Genomic DNA, 13087 nt, shown 5'->3' on the forward strand with positions numbered 1-13087 from the left:
GTGCAGGACATGATGGGTTATAAATTGTTGTGCAGGACATGATGGGTTATAAATTGTTGTGCAGGACATGATGGGTATAAACTTTTGTGCAGGACCTGATGGGTCATAAACTGTTGTGCAGCACATGATGGGTTATAAACTATTGTGCAGCACATGATGGGTTATAAATTGTTGTGCAGGACATGATGGGTTATAAACTGTTGTGTAGGACATGATGGGTTATAAATTGTTGTGTAGGAGATGATGGGTTATAGACTGTTGTGCAGGACATGATGGGTTATTTGCTGTAACTGTCCCCAAGACAAATTATTTCTTGTATATTTTGGCTCATGAGGTAAGAGCCTAGCTTACAAGTGCAATTGTTCTCTAACTGACAATAACCAGTCCATAGTACGGAAGGCAAAGACAACTTCCTTTAGCCTTTCCCTCAGAGATCATTCATGCCAAAATGCTCATGTTGACCATGTACTGCCTTGCAGTGTTGCAGTTTTTAGTGATGTCTAGCACTGGGGCATCATGCCATAGACATGTAGGTTTGTGACACTTGATCATGTTGTGGGCATGTGAAATGTGAAAGAGGGTAGAGGATATTTAAAGAATGACCGCTCGGGTGGCCTAATTAGTTGGAGTGTCTGTCTTGGATGCAGGAGATCGCAGGTTTGAACACCAGCTGACCGAAGTCTTTAAAAAAATGATACTAGTAGCTGCCTTGTTAGTCACTCAGCATGAAGGGTTAGTCTTTTGACTGGTTGGCCTGGTGTCTGGATAATGTGATTGGGTGGGACATGATGCCACATGTCTGTGGCATGATGCCCCAGTGCTAGACATCACTAAAAACTGCAACACTGCAGACGTCATAGTGATATGACTGAAAAATTATTAAAGCTATGTTAAAAATCCAAATCACATGCACACCTTCTGAAAGGAGAACCATTCTGGAATTTGTTTAGTTCATTTGTGCTATCAGACAACAGATAAGAATAATTTGTTACTCTTGTTGGTTCAAATGGAATGATTTATTTTGCAGGTTGGCAGTGAGTGTCTTGTTGGAGAGGGGGTTACAATAGGAGACAAAGTCTCCATCAAAAGATCTGTGATTGGCAAACACTGTACAGTTGGAGACAAGGTCAAGATCACAAACTCTGTCATTTTAGACCATGTGAATATAGGGGAAGGGTATGTAATTTGGGCCATTTTTACTTTTTTATTTTACCTTTGAAGCATTTGTACGAGTAAGACTTCACTTTCATGCAGAAGCATTATTCAGTTGTTAGCAATAATGGTAACATTTATTTGATTATCTTTATAAAAATTGTAGTATTGTTCATGGGCATGAAATAAGTGATCTTTCAGAACCTGTTCCAGGATTTCACTTAAACATGAAGATTATGTTCTCGTATGTTTTTCTAAGTAAGCTCAACCTAACTAATCAAGTTGGTCTCGGACTAAAAACATCTTGTCCCTTCAGTCCAGCGGTGAGGTTCATGATGTTAGGGTCAGAAGAACCACATGAACATTTTTCTGGTGTTAAGAACCTTGCTTTCCTGGCTTGCCCAAGGTTCACCATGAGTGCTCAACACAAATCATCTTTCATATGTTTAGAATATGTCTGATACAAACTGCTGAAGAAAAGTAGAAAGGAGGATTGTGATTTACCATAGTAGATGTAAGTTTTGGACAGAAAAAAATAATTATTTATCATGTGTGAATACTTTCATACATATAAAATATATAATATTTTCCGTGTACCAACATTTACAGACACAAAAATTAAGTAATTGGCAAGACCTCTGAAAGTTACACTAACAGTGGCAAGTTCTTGTTTAGTTATTAAATCAATAAACTGTGTTTGTGTATTTTTTTATATACTGTATTATGGTGTGTATAATGTGCAATTGATTTTTTATGCAAAATGAGGTGAAAACCATATAACGCACATGTGCTATCCTACATTTCAAAATGTTCATGATTTTGCTCCAGTTTCATCATGAAACAACATTCTACCATTTTTGGATAGTGCACTGATTGTAATTTGTTACATAAAGTTTGATTGGTTTGCTATATAAGAGTGATATACTGATTCTCTATTCCTTTCTCTCAGTACTTACTACTTGTATGTGGCTATGGTAGCTAGCTTGTATCTGTTAGTGTAGGAATTTCTTAATGGTCCATGTCAATATTTTGTCTGACAATATTCATTCAGATTTAAGATCCAGTATTTACTTAAATGGACCAGCACAACACCTGAGAAATATATCTCAGTGTCTAAGTTAAGATTTCCCTTAACAGGGCATTGTAACTTAAACCCACACAGATTACCTTTGAAAACAAAATGCTGAGTCATTGGAGTATTGATCACTGTATGCCATGAAGGAAGTATCAAATATTGTGATTTAGGATGAGAAATAAAACACAAGATTTAAATTTATTTTCCAAAGAAAGGTCAATAAATTTGCCTTGACAGTGCATTGGACTTTTGCTTAGCACATCAGAGCTTTAACTGGTGTTCATTACCTGACAAACCATGCTGAGTCAGTGTATGGTCACAAAGAAGTATCAAATACTGTGGTTTAAGATAAGAAATAGAACATATCCAAAGAAAAGTAAATAAATTTGCCTCAACAGTGCATTGGACTTTTGCTTAGTGCATCAAAGCTTTAACTGTTACTCTTTACCTGACAAACCATGCTGAGTCAGTGAAGGACATAAATTGTATTTAAGAAATGTGATTTATGCATTGATATGTGTGAAGTATGAAGGCTTTTACATAGGTCAGACAAAAAATGAATTAAGAAAGAGAATGACAGTACATAAACAGCAAACAAAAACAGAGAAGCTCAGGTTATTAAAAGTCAATAAACATATACATAACTATTCAGGAGGAAACTTCAAAGTCTTTCCATTATATTAATTATTAACTAATAATGAATCTTTAATTGAAGAAAAGGAACTGTATTTATTTCATAATACTCTACTTTCAGACCTTAAAAGCTTGAGTTAATTATTTATAAAAAAATAACACATGATTATTGATACATTGTTTCAACACACTGATACATTTTCATATCATGATGACAGAATAACTTTTTAATTGTTATAATTTGTATGGATCACATTTTACACTGTGTCAGTATTTTAATGCACATTCATGACATTTCAAAATTACAAATTTAATTTTGTATACAAGTGTGCAGTGTGACCCCGCTATAGCATGCTCTCATAACACAAATTCAGATATAACAAGGTCATGGTGTGGCTCCTGAAATTGTATATACATGTATATTTCTCATACATGGAAAAAAATTATTTCTTAAAAGTACGAAAAAATATAATAAGTCTATTGTCATTTTGGGGAAGAGATCGCATATGAATAGTACAAGACAATTGTGGCGTGGCTCCTGAAATTTTGTATATATTTTTCTCATACACAAAAAAATTGTTTTTTCTTCTTAAAAGTACAAAAAAATAACATGTAAAAAAGTTATTCTGGGATTGCATAAGGCTTTGCCAATGTTGCAAACTGCAATTTGTTCTCTTTTATTGGTGGTAAAAGATACTCTCTGGCGATTTTTTTTTGTTTTTGGCGGCACTGTTTGCTGTTTAAACTTGTATGTACAACCATTGGTTTGGAGTAGAGAAATTCAGAGGCCCCATGAAAGGAAACCGCAAACTTGATATAAAATGCACTTATATTTTTCTAGTGTTACATAAACAGATTTTTTGTCCATATTGACAAGCCATCTTAACAATGCATTGTTATATCATAATCCGCTTATGTTGACATCTAGCATGAGTACTGTATGTTGTGAGATATTTGCTTTTTTTGTTGTTGACATTTCTGGTAGCGGAGATCAACCGGAGGAGGAATTATCTAATAATCTATCTTTCATCGGATTTTTGGCCACTTGCTATTAGTTTTATAAACTTACATAGACTGACATTTGTATGTGGATGGTAAGTAAAATTCCTTTTTTTTTCACTCAGAATTAAATCCTTCAGAACACTCATATTTTCTGTAGTAATCTCTATCAGACCAGAACACCTGTGTCTCTAGCGTCTGTTGACCCTTTGTTAATTTTCTGATGCATACATGGAAGGCAGCATCACTCCGCTACCAGAAAATGTAAAAAAATATATAAAAAACCAACATCTTACTTGTTGGTCTACTCAAGGGAGGAATCGTAACTACCATTGACCAAATGATGGCCAATTCCTTTTTTTCAAAATGCACCCAGATAAAATAGTTTGCTGAAAATTCAAAGAAAATAGATTCCTTTTGAAGTACCGATTGTTATGAAAACATACTAAGCAAATGGGGAAACAATTTATTCTCAATCATGCAGTATAATTATTTGATGTTGTTCCCACAATAAGACACATGCATTTGTTTGGTTCCCCAAAGCTGTCCTTTAGCAGTGACTTCAATAACACATGCACCCTTCATTAAAGAAAGCCAACTACAATCTTCAATGAAAAGCAAATAACCTTTCTTCAAAGGAAGTCAGTACCAAACTTAAATAAAAGCAATGGAATCTGATGGATTTTTTCATTTTCCAGTGTGACTGGAACACGTTTACTATGCCGTGAAAGTTTCAGTTTGCAGGGAAAAAGTTTGTGCTTACAAACGCTACCAACGGCAGCTTCAAACACAAACAAACTTATACCGACTTGGGGCATACTGAAAAGTAAATGTGCTTCATCATCTGTTACATGATTGTGCTGTTTTCTGCTGAATTCAGACCTATATGACCTGTGACAAAATTATTGAATATTTTAAAACTGTTTGTGCATATTTTCAGTGGAATGATTCGTATTGTGGATTCATTGTATGTGATGAGATTTGTGGATGAGTACACAGTGTGCTCTGTTCATGCTATCCATTAGACATGTATGTCTAAACAGTATACAAGTATGTGTACCATTCCAAGGTTCTCTAAATAAATTAAAATATTATATATGCCTTCTCTGTTTTCACTACAGGTGTATTTCTCATTTAATATGCATCAATTTAAGATGGTAACTGTGCCAATGAAGCACATATTTTACTGCCCGCATTTATTACCTACACCCCCACCCATCAATTTTTCAGGGGGACATGCATCATTTTCTTAAGCTAACTGACCTGGTTGCTTAAAACACGGTTCAATCTATAACACGGTTGGGTTCTATGGCTCCAAACTACCGTGTTATAGTGGGGTCACACTGTGTATAGATATAAACAAGTTGTTAATTTCTTGCTGTATAAACAATGACATAATTAATATTATAATAACATCAGATTGTTTATTTACAAAAGTATTGTGAAGGAATTATGTATTCACCAGAAGAGCATCCATAAAAATGATGTGAAAACACAGAATGAATAAAGTATGGATATTTTCTGATCTTCCGTTGCATTAACTAATTTTTCTATATAATATCCTGGCATATATATATATATATATGACACTTATCCATAAAGGAAAAAATGTGAGGTTTCTTCTGTATATTTTTAAGAAAGGTTTCACTTTACTATATACCTAGAGCATGCAGTAAAGTACTGAGATATTATGAGATAAGTACTGAGATATTATGAGATAAGTACTGAGATATTATGAGATAAGGACTGAGATTGTATGAGATAAGCACTGATATGAGATAAGTTACATTGTTTATGTAGACTGTTAGAAATCCCAGTATTTATTTCTGTTTCTGTTTTCTTTAAAGTTTCTTTTTTTTATTAGCTGTAATATCCAGGGTAGTGTTGTGAGTTCCAACTCTCATATCAATGACAAGAGTGATCTGAAGGACTGTATTGTTGGCACTGGAGAAAATGTTAAAGGTATGTGTATTCTTAAGATGAAAACCACACTGGAGTTTGCAGAATTGTTATGAATTTTTGTGAAAATATTCAACAGTATTAACTATATTGACGACATTCTGAAAAATGAAAATTTTTAACATGAGTTTTCAATGTGGATACAGATAGAGACAAGTATATGCTCTAATATGATAGACTGGTACATAGAATATATATACTCAGTGTAAAAGCAGTATATACATGACAATCAACCAGTCAGTTAGACCGTAATTGGTGTAAGACAAGGAAAAAGGATAGAAGCAGATAACTTGTAATTGTTTTGGCTAAAAATATTTAAGTAATTGGAGAAATTGATTGCATCTACATTGTTTCTGTGTGTGTGTGTGTGTGTGTGTGTGCTTTTAGGAATATGCAGTTTGGTTGGTAAAGTTTGTTACTTTTATAAAAATTGTGCTATATGTTATCTAGACAGGCTGTCTAGATTCCACAAAAGGTGCTATAAATTATTTAGACAGGCTGCTTAGATACCATGAAAAAGTGCTATGCTTTATTTAGACAGGCTGCCTAGATTCCACAAAAATGTCCACTTGCGCTCCAGAAAATGATACTTAGGTGTTATTGTCTCTGGTACTCTCATGTCACCTCCTTGCCAGAATTATTCAGAGCAAATAAAAGTAAAGTAACTAAGTTATTCTGTGTGTGAAAACATTAATGCTTCATGTCCAGTCAGTTGAATATGTCCATTTATATCTCACCTGTGAAGCTAAGGTGAAATTTATGTCACTTTTCAGAGCTCTAGAAAGCATGAATGTTTTGACGAAAATATGCAAGTTTAATTATGGTCACAAAAAATTTTACATATTAACCAAGATATCATCATCATCTTGATGATTTAGATTCTGTCTTGTAATTTTAGTTCTTTTTAGCACTATTTACAAAATACCCTGTCCAATTTTTTTTAAAAACCCACCTATTATGAAGTTTTTTTAAAAACAACTCTGTTGTATCTTTTGTTAAACAGACTCTTACATTTGTGCTTATTTCAAATGAAATTTATGAAATTTGTTCAAACACTAACATATGCTTGTAAATAACTAAAGAAAACTACTTTTTTCCTTCGTTTTTTCTTGACCCTGGTAGTGCTGTTTTGTTTTGGAATCACCTTGAAACCAGTGTTGATTTGTTTCTAGCTGTCCGCTCTATGTATGCTGAATTGTTTTAGAACAATACAGACTTTTTGGGCCAAATCCATATAACAACTACAAAACTAGTATTTATAATCAGATTGCTGTGAAATTGTACAGAGTGATGCATATATGCATGCAGATTGCAAACAATAAAAATGTCGGTAAGATTGATATGTGTTCATCATTACCATAGCAACCAAATAGAAAAATGGGTGGAAAAGTAACTTTTGACCAAAATAAATCGAATATAGTGTATACTTTTCCATCGAATATAGTTATTCTGCTGAATTTGTACATGGACAGTTAATTTGTTTCTACATATTACATATTCTCAGTTCATTACTTTTAGGCATATGCTAGATAATTAAAACTTTACTCTCAAACATGTCTCTACATTTCAGCATCATAGTACAATATTTAGATGGTGCAATATTTATGTAGTTATTATTCACAAATTTTCTCCATATAAAACATAATTCCATTTGTTTGTATAGTTCATTGATGAGGAACAAATACTAATGATACTGAAAATGATAAATAATTATAAATTTACTTTGGTTGCCATAGCAACCAAAAAGTAATATTAGTGTTTGAAAGGTTTAGAAGACTGTTTAAAATAATATTGTTGGCAGAATCTGTTATCCAACTAAATACAGCATTCATTGTTCAAAGAACTCAATGTTATCAAGTTGTTTAAATTATGAAGGTAAAATAAAAATTATCATAATGTAGAACAATTTTTTTTTGCATGTTTTAGGGTGAAGATAATACTGTTTATGCAGTGAAGTAAAACTAATGGAGAACTAGTTATCTCATTTGAAACTTGTTCAGAGGCAGATGTCTTACATATTTTTATGTAAACATCTCTATAAGTAATTACTGTTGGTTGCAAAAATAAATTTGATGAATACAAGTAACTCTGTACATGTGACGAATGTAGTAACTGACACAAAATCCATCTGCAGGTATGATATCTCATCATGTAAATGAAACAAATATAAATTTTTCTTTCAAAATAAAAAATACTGTTAAAAAAGTTAGGATTTCACACATGGAATTAATGACTTTTAGGGTTATTTCTAGACTCGTACTACATAAACTTTTCTTTTTGCCAGCTTCATTACTAAATCTTATGTCCATCATAACTTTCCTTTACTATCTATTACCATGCAGACTGAATTTGATTTCTTTAATAGCTTTTATAATTAATGCATTCTTTAATATATGACAGCAAATATAATTTTTAATAACTTGCTTTACAACTCGTTGTTTTAAATTCTCATTTTTAATACATCTTATAATGTTCAGCTAGGTTTTTTTTGGGGGGGAGCGTCCTTCTTCCGATCTTTTCAGACAATTAGAGTTTGGCCGACCTTCCTTACTGTAGTTGTACCCATAGGCTTAGTGTATTTGTCCAAGGTGAATGCTATTCATTACAGTTTTTAATTTATTTTTGTTTGTTTTCATTAATTAAGTATTTTTGGGGTAGCTTTTATGGTTTGTGCCTGAGCGCTTTCTCATACTGTATTTTTTTTTAATTGTATGTTTTGGGTCCTTTCAGATCCTCTTTTTTTAAATTGTTCATTTCCACAACTGTCAGTGGCCTACCAAATAGACATATTTAATTCTTTTACATTCTAGTATCTACATCTGAATGATTTGAATACAATATCATCAGATAGAGCAATATTATCACAGCCATTAGTTTGGGTCTTCTCGCGACACAATAGAGTAGTGTACCAATTTTCGGTTATATATGGTAATGAAACAGCCAAAAAATGCCAGTGTGCTACCAAGTTAGCTCTTTGATCTTTACTGCCAAGTGAGGCAGAAATAAACAACATTATGAACACTGAGATGGAGTTTGAAACACTGATGAGCTCGAGTGTCCGGTACACATATATGATAGTGATATTGGTTATCAGGTATTCTTTTGAGTGGAGCTGTACATGTGAGAGGCCTGAAAGTCATTATTACCAAAAATTAAAAAATATTTCTCATTGATTATAAATTATAGAGCAAGAGTTGTGAGGTTTTCAGTGATACCTAATAATTGCAACTTGGCAAAAATATTTGAAATTAAATTTCTCAGCAACAATTTTAACATATCTTAATTTCTGTGTTGTCAAACATTTGAGGAAAAAAAAGAGATCAAGCTTTTTAAGTTCATTGGCCTACCTCAAAAACTAGCTCTGTTAAAATGAAACAAAACAAACTGACAAGAAAGAAAAAAAAGAAAAAATGATTACTACCAGGTCGAAAGTTCAGATATTGGATGAAGGTCTTGATTATTAGATTCCAGAGTCACATACATTTCACATTGCTGTCGTAAAAGTTGGGTAAATTAAGAAATGAATCTATGTCTCTCTCATCTGTTTCTTTTTCAACTTGATTGTTGAGAGAGAAAGAGAGAGAGAGAGAAGCAGAGCAAAATGAACATTATATTGCGATAGAAATATTGTGATTTTTATTATTTAAAATGATAGGCAAGAAAGGAATATGTTGGAGTTGACACTCGACCCCGCCCCCCCGTAAAATGGTTGGTCCGTTTCAAGCTAGTACAGTTCTCACTCCTTATGATACAATGTATCACCCAATATAAGAAAAGGCTGTGCACATGACAGACTCGTTGATAAACTTGGCTACTATAGAGTTTAAGCTCGGGATGGCCATGTTATAGCACAACATGCGATAGTGTCAGAGCACATTCATTATCAACATGTGGTATATTCCTGCAGAAAATTAATTCTCAAATTTGGAAAACTCGGCGTATTGCTATTTATTCCTCCACACAAAGCCCTAACAAACTTTAATTCTAATTTGGACTATCCCATACATACATATATACAGTAATCAGTGCCAACTAGGTATAGGACAGCTGCGAGACTGCAACTACTCAACAGCCACTGTAATGTTTACATCAATGTCTACTGTTGACAACAAACTTTCCTGGGCAAATAAGTTGGTTTGAATATTTGTTTCACTAATGTTCTGTTACAGTGATGCAGAGCTGTGATCTTTGAGACAATTACATATGCTGTCTCCCTGTTATTATTAGCACATGTTTAATGATTGGCCTAGATTGGACATCTGTAGATGTCACCAACCTGTGCCATAAAAAATATGGTATCCACACACAGAGCTAGGTGATGTTTGACAAAAAAAAATGGTTCCCAAATACACAGCCAGGTGACGTCATCTATAAATATATGGCTTCTGCACTCCCAGGGTTAATCTGAATTTTTTCATGTTTCCAGAACATCTTTCACAACATTCTGTTTGGCTGTCATGTGTATATATGTGACACATGTCAGACATATGATAAATGCTTCATGAATATAATTATATTTGTAAGATTCAAAATTAATTTGTGACCAATACGACTATTTTGTAAAAATATTAATAAATTTTGGAAATTATTTTATTATGAAAGATAAACACATGTTTTTAGTATCAATTCATTCTTAATGAGTTTACTTGGATTTCCATACTGACAGAAACTACTGAAGTACAGGTACAGTGAAAGGTACTGTGGTATTGCCACCTGAAAAAATACCACAGAAAACAGGTAATACCGTGCACCTCTAATGTCTGTTCTTAAGCCGTCAGGTGCAGAAGTTTCTCAGAACAAATGGTGCACAAATAGCTGACTGACAGGTTTGAAGTCTCACCACTCTTGAAATGTATGAGGGGAAGTGGAGAGTGTACTCCAGTGGTTCAAGTGGGAACATGTCCCATCATGTATGGTCTTCATACCACAAATAGCCAACTCTCCCAATGCTTTTTTATGATAAGGATTAAGCACACATCATCACTATAAAATGCTACCATTCTATAAAATCCAAGACGTTTTGTCACAATAGAAGGGCGGATATTGACCAAAACAAAGACCTCTCTGACCTACAGGCAGACTTTGACCTGATATAACCAAAGACTATGATCCAGTGTCCAGATGGAATTTACATGGACCGTGGATTCTGACATGGATCAGTTTACCACCATTTGAATCTCTACATAGAGTCCTTCATCTCTTGCTTTCTAGTTGTTCAAATTACAGTCAGTATACACCTTGTTGGTTGACCTGAACTATCTGCAGCTTCATTGGAATGTTTAGATTTCATTCTTGATGGCCCCAGCTTTCATTGCTGATAACAGGTTTCCACTGATGGGAAGGCTTTTGTTGTGAAAGATTCAACAACTTGGAAATGAAATTAAAACACAGATAACTTGAGTTCTGAAGTAAAAAGAATACAAAGATAGCTTAAATTCATGACATGCTGTCTTTTTCATCAAATTTCAGTTCGTGAGAGGTTTTGAAAATGAAACTATTTTTTCACTCTCCACACTCTACTTTCCAAATCAGCCTATTTAGACCGCTGTAAATGAAGATAATTCATGCTATATTCCCTATAATTTTTTTATTTTTACAAACTTATAGATTAAGGTACTTATTTTCACATTTAGATGAAGGTACCATATGTACTGCTTTTAAGTTGAATCAAACTGCAAATACAAGATCCTGATCTGCCATAGCATAATGCATTCTGCAGATCAGGGTCTGCCTTGTTTGATCTGGTAATTACTTCTTACAAACTGCACAGAGCCAGATCTGCAGGTGCATTATGTGATGGGAGAGCTGGGTCTGTGCAGATTGCAGTTGAACGCATCTTATAAGTAAATATTGATGGCACAATTGGTCACAAATTTGGTCCATTTGTTTTAAAACAGAAAATAAGTGAATAATAGTTATCTGAATTTTTACACTCCTGAATTGACAAAATTCTTGTTTATGAGACAGAATGCACACACTTTCAGAATTAAGTGAAGTTCTTTTTTTAAATTCTGCTAGCAAAAGATGGACAAAATGTATGCTTAAGCATAACTACAGTTAAAAGCAATTTCTATTCATTATAGTTATGTTCTTGTTCTTCATTTATAACCATGCTACACAACCTTAAATTGATGAAATGTTCATTTTTATTACATAATGTTCCCATTCAGTAACATCATGTTATGTGTTAAAAATTATGTCACACTGATACAACACCGTGCAAAATCACGTAACAGTGTCATTGCAAGATCTTTTGAATCGTGTGCTAATTGGAATTTTAAATTCATCTTTATCAGAGGTAAATTTATTAAATGTTTTGTATGATAACAAGTTTGCTACAAGAAACTTATGGCAAAAAATAGTTTCAAATTTTTTTCGTAAATTTAGAATCCAGTGAATATTTGTGTACAATCCATGTTATGGTACCTATGAAAAACTACAATGCTACATATTTGCCTTTGTAGGAAAGTACACAAATGAGGCACTTACAGACGAACACAGGATGATCGAGATCTAGGAAGTGAATGATATACATTCATCGTCATATTTGATGATCAGCAGTGCAGAATTCTTCTTAATTGATGTGGGATAAATAAGCAGAATTTTTATTCGATATTTGGCAAGTGAGCACAATTCTTAATTGATATCTGGCAGATGTGTTGCTTTTGTCATCAACATTGTAGTGCTTCATTATTAGTGATATAAACAAAATGAAAATGATGATGGCAAGGTTTTGTGCAAGAAACATTCAGTGCAGAAAGACTAGAATTTAATAGCAAGTCCTAACATGCTGTATTCCATATGAGCCTATGAAAAGAATTGCAAAATCCACCGTAAATCTGTACATTGAGGATGAAATTGGATTTTGTGATTTATTACTACTAATGAATTAATCTGACAGTGAACTGCTACTGAATACTGCAAGTAATGTAGATTTATTAAGGTATGTCATGTGGTTATGTCACATACAGAAATAAAATTTAGAAGTACCATTTGGAATTATGCTGTGTTTTTATCAGACACTGTTCCCAGGATTGAGGGAACACATTTTGGATAGCTACTGTCTTTAAAAAAAAACTGTTAAAAAAATCTGAGGTACACTGAAATTTTTCATTTTAGCATACATTTGAATTCTGGTGAGATGATTAAAAACAATTTACCACTGAGAAAATGTTTCAGTAGATAACAGAAATTTTTTAAAGCAGTTATGCAGGTCTTCAAGAACAAAAAATCCACAAAAACATGGCTCTTCAAAAATATAATCACTAA

General features: G+C 33.3%; 1 protein-coding gene across 2 annotated transcripts in view; it reads left to right on the forward strand.

Annotated features, from left to right (window-relative positions):
• Positions 1 to 12810, forward strand: part of LOC149771662 (translation initiation factor eIF2B subunit gamma-like) — a 52416-nt gene extending 39606 nt beyond the window's left edge. For both annotated transcript variants that reach the window (XM_089948257.1, XM_089948258.1), the window contains exons 10-12: positions 1028 to 1176; positions 5724 to 5821; positions 12283 to 12810. In XM_089948257.1, the coding sequence (XP_089804383.1) occupies positions 1028 to 1176; positions 5724 to 5821; positions 12283 to 12335 (300 nt within the window). In that variant the 3' untranslated portion in view covers positions 12336 to 12810. The remainder of the gene's footprint in view (positions 1 to 1027; positions 1177 to 5723; positions 5822 to 12282) is intronic.
• The last annotated feature ends 277 nt before the right edge of the window (positions 12811 to 13087 follow it).

This window comes from Sinohyriopsis cumingii, unplaced genomic scaffold (genome assembly GCF_028554795.1).
Source record: "Sinohyriopsis cumingii isolate HCF-2022 unplaced genomic scaffold, ASM2855479v2 utg001742l, whole genome shotgun sequence".
Taxonomy (NCBI): domain Eukaryota; kingdom Metazoa; phylum Mollusca; class Bivalvia; order Unionida; family Unionidae; genus Sinohyriopsis; species Sinohyriopsis cumingii.